The sequence below is a fragment of the Calypte anna genome, chromosome 1, assembly GCF_003957555.1.
Source record: "Calypte anna isolate BGI_N300 chromosome 1, bCalAnn1_v1.p, whole genome shotgun sequence".
NCBI classification, from domain to species: Eukaryota; Metazoa; Chordata; class Aves; order Apodiformes; family Trochilidae; genus Calypte; species Calypte anna.
In genome coordinates, this window is record NC_044244.1 from 185,157,026 (window position 1) to 185,178,165 (window position 21,140).

At 34.8% G+C, this 21,140-nt stretch overlaps 1 protein-coding gene across 1 annotated transcript in view; it reads right to left on the bottom strand.

The window, feature by feature from the left end:
* CNTN5 (contactin 5) overlaps positions 1 to 21,140 on the bottom strand; it is a 310,996-nt gene that overhangs the window by 97,873 nt on the left and 191,983 nt on the right. The window contains exons 9-10 of the mRNA XM_030449461.1: positions 19,118 to 19,247; positions 16,960 to 17,110 (exon numbers count right to left, since the gene is read on the bottom strand). Coding sequence (XP_030305321.1) covers positions 16,960 to 17,110; positions 19,118 to 19,247 — 281 coding nt within the window. The remainder of the gene's footprint in view (positions 1 to 16,959; positions 17,111 to 19,117; positions 19,248 to 21,140) is intronic.

Below are 21,140 nucleotides of genomic sequence, written 5' to 3' on the forward strand. Positions count from 1 at the left end.
TGCTCACAGCCTAGTGCAAAATGGTGTTTTAAGAACTACAGGGAAGCCACAAACAGAGAAATTTAATTTTCAACCTTGCATTCTGATGACTCTTAAGCAGTGAAAATATAGACACAATATTTAAAACTAATAAACATCTCAGATTTAATTTCTTTTAGCTCGATGAATTAAGGATGTCTGTAAGTCTGAAACAATTGCAGGAAGAATCATGTTTGGGTCTGCATAGAAATCTTCAAAACATCAGAAAACTAGCAAATGCCTCCTAAATGACATTACAGTTGGAGACTATAGTGTGGATTGAATATTAAATACTGATCATGGTTAATGTATTTACTCCTGAAAGTGATAGACAACTGAGTCTTTTTTCAAGTTTTTTTTCATTGTGTCAAAATTCTGATTACAGGACTGGGACCAAAGTCAGAATTTCAGTAACTTGATTACAGGCTAGGCTTTGGGAAGCTACTCACTGGACAAAGGATGTGTATCTAGAGAAAAATGATTTTTATCAGGTTAAAGGTGCAAAAATAATAAGGAATTTGTATCTGTAGTAAAGGGGAAAACTTACTTTCCTGATAATTGAATAAATAAATAGTTTGAAAAATATCACAGAAAATGGGAAAGAGGCTATGATGGAGGGAAAAGGGAATATACAGAAAGGTAAACTACATTTTGGTACACAATGAAAACCAAATTATATATTGGATAGACAATTATATATAAAGATATACATAAAGGAGAAGAAAACAGCTGTTTGGGTCATTTGAAAATAAGACAAAATTAAGTCTGTAAACTACAATACTTTCTCACTAAATATCTTTAAATTAATGTTGAATAGAATGAATCAAAGTATAAAAATGAATTTTACTCTGAATAAGAGCCCTTTACCCAAAATTATCTTTTGGATTTTCTTGACTGGCTTAACATCAGTGATGATTTAACAATATATACTACTAAGGAACATGCCTGGCTCCAAAGAGAAACATTTTGTCCATGAAAGGAAATAAAATCAGATGATAAATCACATAAAGAGAAACATCTTTTCTGTGAATGTGCAGAACTGATGAGCTGAAAAGGGGAACAGGGCTTCCTCCCTGCAGTAACTTAAGGAGAACCTACCAGCAAGGCAGAGCTACCTATTGCTAGGTTTGTTTGGGCTATCAAGAATTTTGAGACTGAGCGGATGACAGGGTGAGATTATGGTGCCCCAAGTTCAACACTTTTGAATACAGGCAGTACACTTATTATTCACAAAACTGTGTCAAGGTCAGCAAAACCCACATAATTGTCATTAAAAAAAGGGTCACAATAATTCCCATGTGTGAGTTTAATTATGAAGATTTGGTAGAAACATTTTTTTTAATTTTATGTCTCATTTCCTAAAGTGATACTCCATTCCCCAAAATAAGTTATCTATGCTTAAAAAATAAAAACAACAAACAATCAAAAAGTTACAGTTAGGGGTTAAATTAAAATTACCTTATTACATAGAACTAAAGTTTAAAAATTGAGGATATGATCTGAAAATGAATAATATTCCTAGTTTTATTGTCTGACCTATGTACAGTTTTATTACACAGTTCTTTATACTCTGGGGTCCTATTGGAAGTGTATGAATTGGTTCGTTTCAATATTATGTTTATGCAGTAACAGTTTTTTTATTAATGTTATAGGGCAAATTATATTCATCAGAACTGGAAATCCCTTGCTAAGGAATAAATTAATTTTAATAAACAATGATTCATTTACTGCTGTAGCTGCAAGTATTTCTTTTTATAGGGGGTTGTATGAGACACAAGGGATCCTCTTCAATACAAAATCTGAATTATACATTCTTATATATGCTGTTCCCTGAATGTCACATGGAAGTGCAGTTGAGCCATAATAAGTCAAACATCAAGAAGGAATCACATCTTAATGGATGTTCAAATTCAACAGTATTTTGAGTCTTTTAAGCTGACATTAGTGTTTAGAAACCATTGTGTATTAATGGAATATCAAAGATGAATGATATCTCTGAATGAATATTCAGTGGACAACAAAAAGCTACTGTATTGTTCTTCATCCTGATAAGGGCAACACAACTACAACAATACCTTATGTCTTGCATGCAAATGTGTCCCAAGCTGATTCAAGACAAAATGAATCACCACTGGGGGAATACAGTGCAAAAACTTTAACTGATATGCCTCTCTGAACGGTGGACTTAGCCATTGAAGTATGAGGAATTTTAATTCCCCACAAATCCTACTTTTCTTCTGAAGGCTTTTCTGTCCAGATATATGGTGCTGTTTATGGCTGATTGCCATTAAAACCAAGAGTTATTCTGAAAAGCAGCATTTCTGTTAGGATATACACCAGGTGGTGTAAACACAGAGGGTCTTTTACTTCTTTTGTTTTTACCTAGAAAAAAATGTAATAATTATGATAATTCTCATTACAAGTTTGTTAGAGCAAAATTAGTGCATGTTGTACTCAAACACACAGATTGCTCAGAGTTTACTGATGCATTCAATCAGAACATGGACAAATGCTAGAACAAGGAGATAGGCTGAGAGAAATTTGTCTGCAGCTACAGAAATGCTGTTCAAAAAGTATGAACCATTTCGCATAATTTCTCATGAATCCAGTTACGTTCAAAGGCAAATTAAAGCTACATTAGCATATTTTTTTTAGCTCTATTTATTGGAAACTTTGCTTACAATATAAGTGATTTCAGTTTCTGGGTTCTCTATATATCTATGTTAAATAGCATGCCATTTTCAGTAAATCTATTAACAGCTTAAAAACGCATGACTTTGGCACCTTGTTTTAATTTTCCATGAGAACAGAAGTTGCCTTTCTTTTGTAATTAAAACTTGAGTTATCCAATATAGAATATAAAAGAAGATATTTAACATCTGAATTATGTTTATTACTTAGATTGTTAAAACACCCGCAGTACAGTTTTTACTGCAGAGAAAATATTCCTTTGAAGCAATGTACTGTTTTCTTTAGCTCAATGCCTTTAAAATTCCAAATTGCTTTTTATCAAAAGGCAAACTTTATGCAGAAAGTAAAATTGGGGGATGCATGCACACCTCAGCCACAAGTGAGTCACTGATAATTAAACCATACATGCAGAGGGAAATCCAGAATGATTTCACTGTTATTTAAGTGCAGGGTTTTGAGCTGAGGCTTCATGTCCTACAGTTTTGTTTGGCTCTTCCATCATCCTTCTGCACAATACTTAGTCCAAATCCATGTACTGCCTGATGTAGATTCAGGTCAAATATTTGCCTCCACAGCATGGAGCTATTGCTTGCTTTACAGTAAAGGGATTTCTTTCCTTTCTTCCATGATGAAAGAATTGCTAAGTCTTAGTGTATCTTGGATTTCCAACATGAGGTAATTATAAAAGGTGTTTGTAGTTTCTTTTTATCTTTTCTTTAGAAATAAGAGGTGGACATGAAATTGAGTGATTAGGAAAGTATTGAGAAAAAGTAAGATGAGAGTATGTTCCCATCCCAGGTTACAGAAATGCAGACAATGAAAAAATCAACCATAGAACAAACACAGCACAGTGGGAAGTAGTGGTTATCCGTTCCCACATTCTTTTGGCAGATCTGTCTGGCACCTTCTGGTGGCCTGCATTGCTGGTGATCATTTTCTTCTGCAAACTTTAATTCTATCACCTAACAGGAGGTTTTTATCTGGGGCTTTTGGCTTCTGGTTAGGGGCTCTCTGTGCTCTCTGTCTTCATCTGCTGTCAAAAAGTGACCTGAACACCTTAGAGAGCGCTTGAGGGGCAGCTGTGTTGTCAGGATGGAGTGCCACTAATAGAGAGCTGGCAGTTGTTAGTGCAGCAGAACATGCAGACTGTGACATATCAAGGAGGAAAGACAGGAGATTGACAGCATCTTCTCAGAGACCCTGAGGAAGAAAAAGCCCAGGACATGTGAACCAAGAAATGAGGGTCATCTAGAGACTACCCTGAAAGAAAGGAACAGCAAATGAAAACTCTTAATATGGGGGTGACTGGAAAAGTCTAACTTCAGACAACAGCAATCTTCCTAGATCTTGATCTGTAGATCATTTACACCTTTAGACTGCAACTTCATATCAGGCATCATGCCCTGGGAGCAGCTGAGGAGGAGAAAGGCTTATCAGAGAAGACATCGAAGCCAGCTGGCCCAGGGCCAAGAATTTGTGATGAGAGGAAAAGGTGTGTTATCATTACCAGGTGCTTCTTTGGGTGCATGAGGAAGTAATTGGTTAAACTATTTGTTTAAAAGGTCTGCAATCAGTTGACTAGAAAGGAGGTACAGTTTCCATTCATGAAGATGCTAAAGACCAGTCTGGACAGATCCTGATGCTCTTAGTCCTGTTTTGATAAGAGAGTTGGACTGGATGGTTTCTAGAAATCCTATGCAATCTCAGTTATTCCAGAACAATCATGCCCACCAGCAACACTGCAATGCAATGTAACAGAACAATACAAAATAAAAGATGGAAGAGAAAGATAAAGATCAATGAAGAAAAAGGTAATATTTAGTTTATAGTAAGTCTTTACTATCTTCTTAGGGGTACACATTTTGCTTTGGGCTGATGACTGTGAAAGGCTTGGATTTAGCATTGCTGGTAGACAATAGGTCTGTTCAAAGCAAAGAAGTACCAGGGATGTGGAAAGAAAACTTTAAAATGTAGCCAGTAAAAAAACCTAGAAAAGTAAAGTTTATTGTTGTTTGAATTTTTGAAACCAAATATGTTGTCACTAAGTATATGTTATTTGGCCTAGTAGTACAAACAACAGAGGATGTTCTTAGGTTTATATAGCTGCTGTACAGCTTGAACAGTAAAGAAAATTTAGGCAGAGGGGAGATGTTATGAAATTGCAAAAATAAGATTATAAGAATATAAAATTAATAACCAGTCACTAAACAGTCAAAAGTATAAGAGAGAATCCTTTGAATAGTAATTCTTGCAAAAGAATCAGCAATGCGTAGATCTGAGAATGCAGAAGGAGGTTGTTGCTACAAAAATAGCCAAAAAGGGGAAGTGGAAGGTCATTCTACTCCATGGTTTGAGAACTTTGTAAACTGAAAGGTTTATGGAAGCTACATCAAGCACTTAGCAGGTTTGGAAGGTGCATTTTCTGATGCCTACATTATCATACCTCTATCATAACATATCACCTTATTATATTGGTACAATACCATTTAATAACTTTTAAAAAATATTAGACTGTGGGGATTTTATGTATTGTGACCTTAAATCACACATATGAAAATAACACTCTTTTCTCATAGGTATTCCTGAGATTTTAACTAGAAACTGTAATTTTTTAATCCTTTAAAAATATTTCAATGGCTTTAGCACAGTTAATTTAATAATACTGTGGTAAAATTCAAATTATACATTTCCTAGCTTAAGGCTGATTATGTCTGCTGTGAACATAGGCAAAGAGATAATAGCCAATAAAAATCATACAAAAAGCATGATAGTGTTTGTGTACTGAGTGTGTACAGAGGCTATGGGGGAGGTGAAGTAAAACAGCATAGCTAAATGACCTAAGAGAAGTCTTAGTACATTTTTAACCATCCTAGTGTCCATTACACTTTTTTTTGTCCCTCTCACTTGCTTTTTTTTTTTTTTTTTAATTTGTTGTAGATACAGTAGCTGTATAGAGCCACTGAAGAGAAAATGAGAAATATGGGAATTTCAGATATGAATATAGAAAACCTACTTTCATGGAAGCCACTAACATCAGAGTAATCTGATTTTCACTGATGCTAGTAATTTGCCACGGCAAAAGTGGTGATATACACAACTAGATCATATTTAGAAATAGTTTATTACACAGTGGTGTAATTTACAATTTACAAGAAGTGATGAATCCTTCTTGCTATTGTTTGCATAAATATTTTGAAATTTTTGCCTCCTCTCTATTGTTTATTAAGGAGAAACTTTAAATTAAAAGTTATTTTAAATCAGCCCATTGCCCAAAGGACAAGATGCTATTGACAGGGTTAAAAGCAAGGAATGTAACCCAAAATCAGTAATAACATGATGTTAACTTGTGTTCCTAATTGCTGTATTATTTAAATATTTTTGTTTTCCTTGTAGATAAATTGATATAGAAATTTCATGAGAAAATATTGCATCTATTTTTCACATTGAAGCAAATCTGAACCTTCACAACCACAGTCTGATGTCTTACAGTACATCTGCAGTACGTGCAAAATTGCAAGCATGACAGATATCCCTTGTTCTGACCTAAAGTATACTTTTTTGGGGGGGAGGGGTAAGATACAGTTTTGTTGCCATATATTGCTTAGAATGCTTATACACCATTGAGACTTCTGACTGAATAGTAAGTTTATGGTACTCTATTTGTTGAAATCTGGTCCTGAAAATAATTGTTATTGAGGAAAAAAAGTTAAAATAATGGAATAATTACATTATTATATAAGCATATATTATATTATATATATTGTATAATATATATTATATATTTATATAATAAATTATTATATTATACTATAAATAAGCTAGTTTTTCTCTAGACTTAATATTTCTCTATTGTTACTAGTCCCACTTGTTTAAATATTTGTGTACAGTTTAATTTTCTGCAAAGCATATTTAACTTTTAAAATATGTACTCCTTTTCTGGGAAGAAGTAGCAAATAAATACTGACAGTCCATGGGTTTTCAAAAGTGACAGACTGAAGAATGTCAGAACATAATGTGAGAAAAAATGCCAAATGATGAGGGACAATAATTCCTGGGAAGCTGGCACCCACAATACCTTGGAAATTTCTGTAACATTCTGTTTCTTCCTAATTTAGAAATAGGAGCTTGGTGCCTACAGGCTTTAAACATCTGATGTCTGTATGGTAACGTGTCACTGAGAGAAAGTATTTATTAATTCTCTTGTTACTGCCTCAGTGTGACCACCGCAGTGATCAGGCCCAGAGATTCCAGATGAGGTAAGACTCATGTGCTGCACAACTTATAAGTTATAATTTATCTACCAAGATAATAAATAGGCACACTCCTTCCACACAGTGAAGGCAGGCATCACATAACCGTTTCCATCTTTTTAAATGCCATTAGCCTTTAAACCATGGTGGCATCATATGGACAAACTAGAGATGGCTTTTGGCATGCACAAACTTCTAAGACACCTAAGGACTATTTAGAAAGGGCTACTTGATGCAGGCTAAAATCCAGCTGGAGAATAACTGCTTAATAACACAGTTGATTGCATCCCAGCGCAATCCCAGGCAATATTACAAGAAAGCTTTTAATTTACTTGTGTAGGTAAATCATCTGATTCAACTAGTGCATAACATATAAAGGCAGGCAAATGTGAGACTTGCTTTGTGTGCTGTCCTGGTCACACCTCTGAGAACCAGTCCATGGCCAGGCAAATCCTTCCAGCACTGCTCTGGCACATGCATATCTGCATCTGGGTGATCTGACAAGAGAAATAATCTAGAAAAAAATAGTCCAGCTGAAATAAAAGGGTAATTTTTCACCTGAATCAGATCCCTAAATCTTTTAATTGTAAAGCAAGGGGCCTGAGAGGAGGGAAGGAAATGTCAGCAGTTTAACTTTATCACTGAAACCAGACCTGAATGCACCTCTAGGTACAGAAAAACAAGTGTCTTGCCTAAGGTCTATAAAGCAGGAAACATTTCAGGCACGATGGGTACTGGACTGTTTCTCTGTAAGACAACATGAGACAGGATTTAGAATTGTTTCAGAGTGTGCTCAAAGTCATTGTTCTGTCAAAATTATGTTGTATAGTACAATCAGTAAAACAGTGCTGCTTTTGAACAAAGATTTTTTTTTTTTTTGTGAAGGGATAATCTTGCTATTTTTACTATTTAGTCAAGTTATCATTGTTTTCCTTTTCTACTTTATAACCAGATCTCTAAATCCCATTATGAGCCTACAACAGCTAAATTAGATCATCATTTATGCAAAAATTAAAATGAAGTGACTTGTGGTTCTCTCTCAGGAAGATAAGAGTGTCTGTCCTGAAGTTTTTCTTTCTTAATGTCCTCAGCATTTTCTCTCTTCAGTACTCTTTGATCATTAAAGTGTCACTTGGGAATCTGGGGATCAGCTGGTGGCATGAATTTGTTTAAATTCCCAGTAATTTTAGATGAAATTTCTATTAAGGACAAATTATGCTGAAAGCCATAGTCGGAAGAGCCTTAAGCAATGAAAAACCTTTAAGCAACTGATGATTTGTCATATTCTGCCTGTGTGGTGCACAAACAGGCAGCCATTTATAACAGCAGCAGATAAATGAATAATAGTTAGAATTGGAATTTATTAACTGCTTGCTCAACTGATACTTAGTTGAACTGTGTAAGCAGATATTCAAGGCATACACAGAAGATCAAATATCTTGTGGTTGTTAATAAATTAAGAAGGTTGAGCTCTTCAGCTTTTTTCTGTAGGGCTATGAGATGTGTATATGTATTATATATATATATATATTTATATATATATATAGGATATTTACAAAATAATCAAGAAATGCAATTGTACGGTAATAACAAAGAACAAGGTCATTTAGGGTGGGACTCTGCTCCCCTTGTATTAGTGTTGAGTGCCTGAACTGTCTGAAGAGGCCCAAAATATCCACATTTGCTTGATGGATACCATAGAGTAATTATGTGAGGCTTACACTTTGATGATGAAGCAGCCAGGGGGTTATTGTAGGGAACTGCATATATGTTTTTACATACTTAAACCCTATTTGAATTGGAAATTAGTAAGAATTAAGACTAGTAAGACAGTGGAAAGCTTCTTCAAACACTAACCCAATGAGAGAAGAAGGGAACGGTTTTCTAAAATAATGTATACTTCAATATACTGTTATCCAAACATAAACTTCTGTATTAGAATAAATTCTGTACTAGAATCATTCCTGACACATTTGTTGGCCTTTTAAGACAGGATCATAGCATTAGTGGACAACAGAAGAGGAACTGATGTTATCTACCTGGATTTGTGCAAAACATTAGACACGGTTCCACACAACATCCTGGTCTCCAAAATAGAAACATGGACTTGATGGATTGACCAACTGGTGGATAAGGAATTGGATGTATGTTTGCACTCAAAGAGTCATGATAACTATTCAATGTCCAAATGCAGATCAGTGATAAGTGGTGTTCCTCAAGGGTCAGTACTGGGACCAGTGCCATTAAATATCTTTGTTAGAGACATGGTTGGTGGGATTGTGTGTACACTCAGCAAGTTTGCTGATGACACCAATATATGTGGTGTGGTCAACATACCTGAGGGATGGCATCCAGACCTTGACAGGCTTGAGAGGTGTGGCCATGAAGTTCAATAAGGTCAAGGATAAGGTCCTGAGCCTGGACCAGGGCAATCCCAAGCACACTTACAGGTCAGACAGAGAAGGTATTTAGAACAGCCCTGAGTAGAAGAGTCTGGGGGGTGTTGGTTGATAAGGTCAACATGAGCTGCCAATGTGCACTTGCAGACCAGAAAGCCAACTGTGTCCTGGGCTACATCAAAAGAAGTTTTCCCAACAGGCTGAGGAACATGATTCTTCCCTTCTACTGAGTGCTCATGAGACTCCACGTGCAGTCCTGTGTCCACTTCTGGAGTTCCCCACACAAGACTGACATAAAGTTGTTGAAGCCAATTGAGAGGAGGGCCACAGAGATGATCAGAGGGCTGGAGTATCTCTCTTAGGAAGAGAGGCTCAGAGAGCTGGGGTTGTTCAGCCTGAAAAAGAGACCCTTTGGGGAGACCTTATAGTGGCCCTTCAGCACTTGAAGGGGGCCTCCAAGAAAGCTGGAGAGGGACTGTTTATGAGGGTATGTAGCCATAGGACAAGGGGTAATGGCTTTAAATTGGGAGAGAGTAGATTTAAGTTGGATATAAGGAAGAAATTCTTTAGTGTGTGGGTGGTGAGACACAGGCACAGGTTGTACAGAAGCTGTGGATACTTCCCTCCTGGAAGTGTTCAAGGTCAGATTTGATGGAGCTTTGAGCAACTTGTTCTAGTGGGAGGCGTCCCTGCCCGTGAAAGGATGGGTTAGAAATAGATAATCTTCAGGGTCCGTTCCAACCCAAACCATGACAGGATTCTATGAAGAGTCAATCAGTACTCATCTAAAAAGAGTGAGCGCCTAAATAGCTGTATAACATTATTGAAGTATTGTATTAAAGATAAATAATATTTTGTCCTGAATACTATTTCTAGGAAGGAAGACTGGGATTTCAGTTCAGAGAAATAATTTATAATCTTGTAGATAACAGTTTCCTTGATTATAACCATGGAATTTATTTGGTAGCCAATATCTACTGCATTTAAATTTAAATACATGCTCATATATGAAAAAACTTAACACTTACTAAAAAAAAAACACTTTATAAAGCTGAATACAAATTTCACATCAAATTCAAATATTTTGTTTCTGCTCTCAAACACCTTTTACTTTTCTCTGATTTGTTTCATAGCAGTTGAGCTATAAAGCCATTAAAATAGGAACTTACAATGCAAACACTGACAGGTTCTTAAATATAGTTGAGTGAAAAATAAAACTGTGATAAAAACCTGTCAGAACTGAAAATGAAGTAGTCTGAGAGACTAGAAGAATACAAAAGCTTATCCATCTCTAAGATTTTGAATGATGATATTTTTGGATTCAAGTTTTCTGTGTTTCCACTAATTGCATAGAGAAGTGTAACATAAAATAACTGGGTGCAAAGTAAAACTACTTCTTTTGTTCCAAGACTTCAGTATTAACCTGAGGGTAGGTGAAAGGCAGTAGTCTCAGTCTTCCCTGTGTATCTGTCTAGCAACACTGCAGCAATTCTATATTAGTATTTGCAATTTAACGTCCCCATAGGAGACCTCATTCATTTCTCTGGCTTTCACAGCTACTGGCTGTTGGAGAAGCATAACTGAAAGAACAGAAAATGATGCAAACTTTAGCAAAGGCAACATTTCAGCAGCTTCAATTCATTCCCTTTTGTATTATGCTATGCACAGCTTGAACACTTTGTCCCCTCCAGAGGATTTATTCATCATTTAGTACTTACAGCTGATGATTCTCACTTAAAGGGAATCGTTTAGTGTTCTCCTGCCTTTATAGGTCAATGTGCAGCTTGACATTTTGTATCCATGTGAGTATGAAGGAAAAATTCCCTCATTTCTCCATGTTTTCAATGCCTGATAGCTTCACATTTCAGTATCCACTCGGTTTATTTATGATATTTATGACTGTCAAGGGATTTGCTATTAATATCCAAAACTTCCTTGTTCCATGTGCACTTCCTAGAGGCTTCTCTATGGCAGCAACTCAGTCCCAGTGACCTCACACGAGGCACGTAGAAACTAAAGAAAACATTAAGCAGACAATAACTTTCCTACATGGAAATAAAGAGCAGACAGCTTTTGTATGAGTGAGCAACATCTCCATTGTATGCTTTTTGGAAGCCAAGAAGGTTTGGGGCATATCTGAATGGAGAATTTGAGAAGCATTGATTTTGATTCAGTATATGGCCATATTTATGAAATCGATCAGAGCCTCCCAGCTGACCAACACACTGATCAAATGGTATGCACACTGATGGGAAGAAGTAAGCAGACAGAGCCAGGCTGTTCTCAGTCAAGTCCAGTGACAGGACAAGAGGTGACAGGAAAAAACCGAAATGCAGGAAATTCCATTTAAACATCAGTTACATTTAAACATAAGAACATCTTTCTTTTTTACTCTAAGAATGATTAGCTGGAATAGGAACAACTTTTCCAGAAAGGCTATTTGTCTCTATCCTTGGATATTCTCAAACCCTTACTAGGCTTGACCTTGTGCAACCTGTCCAAGCTGACTCTGTTATGAGCAGGGATTGGACCAGGTGATATCCAGATCTCGTTGCCACTTTCACCTGTTCAATGATTCCTTAATACCATTTGGAGGAAATGGAATAAAAGGTTTTTACCCACTTGTAATCAATAGAAAAACAACTGTGGTGTTTTTTGCAAGAATAGAGATGTTGAAGTTTGTGTTCTGGCCAAACCCAGACCAGTCTATTGCATTTAAATGCTCTAAAAATTTCCTCTGATGCTTAACCTGCAAAAAGTTTTCTTCACCTTATCTCCAGAACTCCTTCAAACAGCAATGGAATGAAGGAAATTAATTGGTCCATAGGAAAAGTGGCTGAGTTGAAGTTGTAGGTGGAGTATTCTTACCCTTTATTTTCCTTGTGGAAATGCTTAATATATTTAGGTCCTCAGGCAAAGTTAAGCTTGGACCTAAATGAATGAATATGAACAATTATACAATGACCACAGAGAGACCCACTGTTGTTCTGCTCATGGTAATGTATTATGAAAATGACCTTGAGAAAGCGTTAATGTTTTTCTTCAAAGCTTGTTCTGTCAAGTGAAGAATAAAGATTAGACTGTGCCACAATGGCATAAACGAGTTGATAAACATAGAACTATAATACCAATATATGCAGATATATTTAGATATCACTGTATTTAGATTTTTTTAGATTAAATATTTATATGCACATAAATTGAGATTTTTAAGAAAGTTATAAAGCAAATATTATTATTTAAGAAGCTTCAAAAGGAAAAGGAACAAAAGCAAAAACCACAAAATTGGTATTATAAAATTCCTACTTCCTCAGTTACCTGTTTGTAGGTTAAATTATGCTATTTTTTATTTCTTGGGGTCTGAATGGAGAAGAAAGTACAAGCACTGAAAAGAACTCTTTGCACTGCTAGAGTGCTTTTGAATTATTTTTTTTTAGCTGTAATTATTGGATATGTAATGGAAATAATGATCTAGAGTGAAATTCAATATAAGTTTAATAAGAACAATATTTTAGATGTAGGAGAAAGAACAAAAACAGATGAACAAAGACATAATGCTTTTTAATACCTATAACTCCTCAAGCAGATCTGTTTAAACATCAGCCATAGTCACTACTATAGGGCAATCTAGACAGGAAAGATGGGTGATTTTCTTGAAGTGATAAAACAGATTACAGCTCATGGAGTAATGGCTTACAAAAATTTATGCAGTAGCAAATCATTAGAAAATGCCTGTAATTTACAGAAGTCTGAACAAAGGAACTAAAAGAATTTTAAAATTAAATTTGTTCACAATTAAAGAATTTATTTTACTAACATTACTCGTTTTTTGCATTGATGCAACTGATGGCAAATTCCAGTCTATTCAAATGTGTATTATAAAATTTATCTAACATGATAAAATTAATGTTAATAAATGTCATTTCCCCCCTCTCATCTTTTCGGTTTGTATATAAGTTTAAAAAATGTTTAATTAGAAATAGGCTCCTGAGTGGCTTCCTGAATTGAATAGTTTGGGTCCAGGTCTTGTTTAGAAGCTAATGCTAAAATACTAAATGAAGGTTTTATTACACACATGGGAATTATCTAACTGGAATATTTCTGAAAATTACCAAAAATGTTTTTTAATCACTGTACTTTTGCCCAAGGGCCCAATTCTTCCTACTTAAGACTTAAATCAAAGTTTCAGCCAAATATTTTATCACAAATCAAAGCATAAAGTTATTGTTTATCACAATATAATTGGCTTATCTATATAAAAATATTTACAAACTAAAAGATTCAAAAGTGCTTTATAAAATTCTTATAGATCAAAAACCTCAATGTTCAAATCAATAACCAAAGCATGCATTATCACAGGCTAGAGTCCTCTATTAACCTAAGAGACAATACAGTCCAGAGGCAAGTGGTTAGTAGACATAGTTAACTATTTTAATTATTGTGAGATGTCTAATGAAAAGCTGCACCTTAAGGATGTTTCTCTGCTTACAAAACTCCCATTGATGTGGTGCTCAAGTGCATTGTAAATCCATAAAAGAGCTGTAACTATAGCTTTTTCTTCTCTCCTCTTAACTCATAGGTAAAAATGTTGATGTGCTGTTGATCAGCCTGGAGAAAACAAGCTCTGGGGAGATTAAATAGCAACCTTTTGGTATCTGAAGGGGGCCTAGAGGAAGGCTGGAGAGGGACTGTTTGCAATGGCCTGTAGTGATAGGACAAGTGTCATTGGTTTTAAATTAGAGAAGATTAGATTTATATTGGATATTAGGAAAAAGTTATTTACTATGAGAGCAATGGGACAATGGAACAGTTTGGCCAGGGAGGTAGTTGAGGCCTCATCCCTGGAGATATTCAAGGTGAGGTTTGACGAGGCTCTGAGAAAGTTGATCTAGTTGAGGGTGTCCCTGTTTACTGCAGGGGGGTTGGACTAGGTGAGCTTTAAAGGTCCCTTCCAACCCAAATTATTCTGATTTTAAAATTCTATCAATATTCTAGTTTTCTTGCTGCATTTTATAGTCTTGCCATTCATTCAGTTCAAAAGAGATGTTATAATATACACATGCTTTTCGAATGGAATGAAATGATCTGACTGCTCAGAATGATAGCTCAGCAAGGAGAGCAAACCTAGCATAGATGGACTGTGAATATGAAGACCTTGTGCTGGATAATTTGTTCAAAGGTAAAAACAGACCATGAGATGGAGCTCTTCAAGACTCTCAGTTCTTAAGTGAGTGGCTTTAGCCTTTTGGCCATAGATGAATCATTTTAGTCTTTCAGACTGCATGAAATTTCAGGAGCTAGAGTCAGTCTGACTCCAGAACTGTAGAGAACTGTTCCCAGCCATGAGTTTCACAGGAACAACGTCATTCTGCTCAGTTACAATGGAAATGCCACTTCAGGCATTTCTGTCAACCAGCTTGTGGTTGTATGGAGGAACACTCAAGGAGACAACACAGCTTGGAAGAGGTGGATTAGATGATAGCAGATCCCCTAGTCAAGTGGAATTTCTTCTTCACAGAGGGGAAAGTCTATTTTGTATTAAGTCTTTTCTAACAGATGTGGTTAAATGGAGTGAATTTCTTTACTGGGCTGGCAGATTTAGCAAAAATAAAACACAATATGCACTTTATTACAGGTACTCCAGAAGAGTAATAAAGTACAGCAGAAGAGAAAAAAATACATTCTGTTGTTCTGTCCTTGCCCTTCTGTATTATTTAATCAGAATTTGTTTTTTTTCTTTTAATCTTTTATGGTTCCACATTCATGTAAACACATCGCATGACAGATTCTAATTGTTTTTAGATAGGATTTTTTATCAAAGCCCATTTTTAAAGTATACATATGTGTTCATCAGGTCAGATTCCTTTTTTTTTTTTTTTTTTTTAATTTTTTACACAGTTCCCTTACAATGATTCTTTCTCAGAGTACCCAAAACATAGAAACACTCATGCTACCTCAGTGGATTTACACTTCCTTTCAAAAAAAAAGATAGTATTCCTCATCTCCTCTTCAAACAGACTCTATTTTTGGTGTTTAAAACGTAGTATACATAGAGTTAAAACTCTACATACATTATAAATTTGCAATTAGATAAATATATTCTCCTCACCCCCAGCTCTCTATAAACAATAGAACTAAGGGAACTGGTCTGAATAACACAAGATACTCTCTGAAGAGCTGACTAAAAATTAAGTTGAACACAACTAAAATCTTTCAAAGATCTGAAATAGTTTAATCAGCTTTTCATCTTCCATGTTTCATCATTTCCCATTCCAAGCCTTTGTCAAAATTAGCAAATATCAAAAGCTGTAAAAAAAAATGTAGCTGTAGATCTTATTTGTATGAGATTTTAACTTCACAGTTAGTTTATATCTGGATAGACATCAAGTAACTGCCAAAATGCTTTACTGGTTGTGGATTAAAATGTGATTTACATGTAGCAATCAGAGAAACCATAGTGACATTTATAGAGATGAGAGGAAAAGATCAGGTAGTTAAAAGAGTTAACTCTGTATCTACAAAACAGAAGCATCAGTCACATCATTTTACACTTTCAGCATTGTTAAAATATTGATCTGTCACATCTTATCAATAAATAGTGTACAACTCATACTGGTTAGTAAAATTTTGTATATAATGCTCTGCATTACCAAAATAACAAATATGGCATTAAAATTATTAATTTTTATTTCTTGGAACAAAAGAAATGGCATGAGATGAAAATAAAACTCATGTGAATGAAAAGGGGTTTTCATGTAATAAGAATATATATATATATATATATATGCTCTAATGACTTCATCAGTATAGCACAAATGATGAAAAAAGTCCTTGCTTTTGTCTTTTTTGACTTATGCCTTACAAGTCAGTTTTAGTGGTTCATTCAGATACACTTCCAAAATGAAGATTGCTCTGTGTACTTAAAGACCATGTGCAGTGTGGCAAAACTGCACAGTGTACATGCAATCTGATAAAAGTGCAATTACAGCTGGAATTCTACCTGCAGTGCTTAAAATATGTTCAATGTGCAGAGCTGGACACAACTATTTAATCAAGAATAAAATGTTAAACAGATGTGCACTTGAGTACAGAAATCAGTTGTATAATTAAAGCCCATAATGGAATCGTATATTTCTGCTCTGAGTAATTTAAAGCTATTCTTGGGCAGAATTCCATTGTGATCAAGCTACCAATCTGCCTTATTAAAATTATTTCAAATAAATAAGAACATCTGATATCTTATGTGGTCCTGACTTCTTCAAACTCGATGCTTTTAATAAATAAATATATAAATTAAAATTAAATATATACGTACATAAAATATATCAAAATAAATAAAAATTAGTAACTTAAAATAGAGGAAAAAAGAGAAAAATAATAATTTCTTTTCATCTGTCTGCATCTCCAAACAAGTTTAAGATTTTTCATTTCAATACTGTGGAAACAATAATGTTACTCCTGTCAGACAGATCAGCTTGACAAAATAATTAAACCATGCACATGCTAATGTATTCATGGTCTTACCACTTGTTCGATTTTCATATCATATCACAGAATCAAACATTCAAATGTAATCTTTAGTTTACAAACAGGATTCTGACCTCTTATTTTCCTTTAAGGCTTTATCTCCTTTCTTCCAAGTGATAGTTGGCTTTGGAGAGGCTTGTGGCTTGCAATCAATGGTGACTTCTTGGCCCTTGGTAATAATTATTGTTTTCCTCATTTGATTTAGGGGGAAAGTGGGAGCTGAAGCTGTAAAAACCAAAACCAAAACCATTTGCTTTACAGAGAGCAATCACAGTGTCCTGTTTCATTACATTCTATTAGAGATTAAAATAATAGATTTGGTCTTTGGGACAGAATCTCCATTTTTGGCTTGTAAATTATTATACTTCAGGTTAAATGGAATTTTTAAAAATATTTTAATTCAGTAGGCAAAACTAGAGGGCAGGTCAATAACTTAATCCAGTTATGAATCGGTGGCTAAATACTAGAGTTAACTACACCTTTTCTAATTTATCTTTTTTTTTATTTCATAGAGAATTTTTTAGAAATAACTAGTTCAAATTGAAAAGGAGTTTAAATTCCACAGCTATGCAAAATGCTCTCACTGGAGTTAATTCTTACACTATTAATTCTTAAACTAATTTTGCAAAACCGAAGCACACCCACTATCTCAGCTACACATATAGGGACATATTACACTCCATTGCCTCTAATATATAGGAATTTCCTATCATTATTTTTGGCCATTTTCATACTAGTGCTATTTATATGGACAATTTATTCTGTTCGTTTCCCTTTAATAATCCAGAAAATTAAACACAACTGCCTCTTTAGTGAAACATTATGGTTAAAATTTAACAGGGGTACAATTTCTTGAGTGACAAAATGAAAGGTTGCTATTACTGCAGCAGCATATAATGGCCATTTCTTATATTAGAGAATATCATAGAAAATGTACAACTACCAGATATAATAGGTATACCTATTGTATAGAGGATATGAAAACTAGAGCACGAGAATGTTGTAACCAAGAGGGATCTCTTTGCTGACTGAATCACAAATGACAAAGAAGATGATGAAAAGAGGGCAACTTGGGTTTGAATTGATGGCTAGACAGAAATACTTTGAAGAGCTATCAGCGAACTTCTAATATTGGCCAGCTAAGAAATAGTTAGAAATGTACTAGATGGGTTATTCTTCAGAACAATCAAATCTTAGCTCAAATGTAGTCCAATATTTCAGTAACTTCAACTTTATTACTATTTTGACTGGGAGTTTACAAGAATGATTCCCAGGTGCAGGTTTTGAAATTTGCAAGGTCGGAGCAGTGCAGAGACCTTTTATCTCTGATGTGGCCATTGAATTACTTTGACAGACACCTGTCTTCCTGGGATACCATCCTCTAATAAAAAGTCATGAGACTCTTACAAATCTATCTCAATTAACTCTGTAGAAATCCTTTCCTCATTATTGTCTCATTGTGCATTGCCACAGTTTGCTTTTGACAAAAACTAGAGTGTTGGGAAGACATGCTTCAAGTCTAATTTCATTAACTGCCCACTTCAACTTTTGAATAATGAATTTTAATATTTTCTTTCCACTCTTCAATCAGTTCTGGTGATTTCATAGGAAATTTTTACACTTTTAAAATTAAGATCATGCTTAACTGCCTTTGAATAATGTCAGTCATGGTGTTATTTTCATAAGTGTAGATTTGAAAAGTTGCCTGCATGACTAAGATAAAAAGGTCTAATCTTCTTCATTGTAAGTGCAAATTTATTATTTTAAAGGTCCAATATTAGAAAATAATTTCTACAGAGGAGACGCATTAATAGCTGTTTATGGAAATGTGTACCTCATGAGGCTGTATAATGACTAATGGTATAAATATTGATTTAATTTTGCAGAGTCCAAAACATTCTTACTTTCTCTAAACCTCTTCTGTGCTTATTTTTAAAGGAGTAAAAAACTATTGTTCTATATATTTGCACTGAAATAGCCATATATGAGAAATTATCAAAAATGAGTCAGTAATTTATGACAAAAATATTCAGGTAACCAAAGTACTTGCATTCTATTGGGCAACAAAAGAGCCACTCACACATGCATAATAACATGAAAAAGTAACCCATTTTTATCTGCTCTGCTAAGTTTGGACTACCAGAAGCTGTTTCTTATCATAACAGACCAAGAATACATTTAATTATCAAAGGGGAAAAAAGGAGCAGTCTATTCTTTTTCTGTGATACTCACCTAAAATCTTCAGCTCAGCACTGGCATAAGTGGTGCCATACTTATTTTCTGCTAAGCATTGATACATTCCAGCATCTGAGAGATTCACACTGTGGATCATCAAGACACCATTAACCATCTCAATTCTGCTCTGTAATGGAATATAAAAAAACCATAACAACAACCTTCTATAAAAGCAAATAGGCACTGGAAATTTGCTATGCTATTAGCTTAAGGCAAAGGGATGAAAGACATAAAGCTGAAATAAAGCTGAGCAAAAAATATCCTTGGGCTTACTTTTTTCTTTACATATAAGGAACGTCAAGAAAAAAGAAATGGGTGAGGGCAGAACAAACTCCCCAAATATTTAAAAGTGCAAATATTTTTTCAGTGTAGGTTCGCTGTCTCCATGTCTTGTTTTGTCTGTTTGCTTATTTGTCTTTTACCCTCGCATGGTTTTCAAAACCAGTTCATCATGGGAACTTTTAGGAGTCAAGAAGTCTGTTGCAAGTGTAATGTATCTGATAGTCATCACATCTCTAGCAAATGTTTGGTTTTAGTCATGATATTATTTTCATAAGTGTAGATTTGAAAAGTTGCCTGCATGACTAAGATAAAAAGGTCTAATATTCTTCATTATAAGTGCAAATTTATTATTTTAAAGGCCCACAATTAGAAAATAATTATTACAGAGGAGGCACATTAATAGCTGTTTATGGAAATGTGTACTTCATGAATCTGTATAATGACTAATTTGAACTACTATAAAACATCTCTAGATTTCATTATTATAGTTTTAGGTTTAATTAAAAATTGATAAAGAAAACAGTGAAAATACAGAAGAAACAATGAAAGAAGTTCTCTCTGTTGTAATCTCCAGTTTAAACTGAAATGGTTTTGACATTTTAGAGACTGGTGCAACTAATGTTTTGGAAAATCAGAAAACCAAAATGTGTAGATATTTAAATTGCTTCAGTTTCAGGATTAATAGCTCCATCTAAAAAAGGTAGAAATGGATAAATTAAAGGCAAGTAAAGACTTTATTTTCAATGTCTCACAGCTTTAATAATAAACTGTGTTTATGTTTCTTTTCTGACTGTGTAACTAGTTGCTGTTCACAGATAGAGGTGACATTCACTAAAAAGGAAGACATTACGACTTTCATCCATTCTGTGCAGTGATTTACAAATAGAGACATTTTCTTACAGAACTGAAAAGCTTTATTCTTATCTGGAAAACTGCATGATATAAATTTACAATTTAATTTTTTTTTCATTATTATTGTAAATAATTTGCGAGTATGAAAATGGAAAGGTGTTAGAAAAAAGCCCACGTGATGTAGGCTAACATACTGGTGACTGAGACACAGCAAAGTGAAATAAAAGACAGGCCATTGTAGCCGGAAAGGAGTCTCTTGTCCAGAGTCGACGCGTTGATACGGTGATATAGACTCGGATGTGATCTGAATCTATTGCCCACAGTGTGGAACTAGCAAAGATGTTCTGCTGCTAAGGAAGCAACCAGCCACTCTCTCAGCTAGCTCTAGAATGAGCTGCCTCAGTGGGTGTGAGCCTCACTATTTATTGGCCCCATGGTCTTGCACATGCTCCATAGGGGCCCTGCCCTGACTGGGCACAGGTGGAGTTGATAGCAGCTCACACCCACTTCCTGATGATCAGAGGCACCTGGTCGCTCTGTTCCACTACAGGCCATGCCATGAGTAGTCTTTTAAAAGATCCAGATCTAATTCTAAAACTTATCAAGTGACTTTAGTTAAAGACTAAACATTCTGGAAGTCTTATATGGAGCATAATAATAGTCTTGATGGTGAATGATTTTACATGCAGAAACTTAATGGAGTTGAAAACCCGCAAAACTGTAATACTCATTGTACCTCTTAAATTAGCCTTCCAGTGTTTTGAAGAGCATTATTATATACAAATAAATGTTTAAATAGTGTAGAATAACATTGGGTAAATATGAAAGAATCTGATTAAGCAAATACAGCACTTCTCTGAGATAGTTATAATTTTATATATTTTCA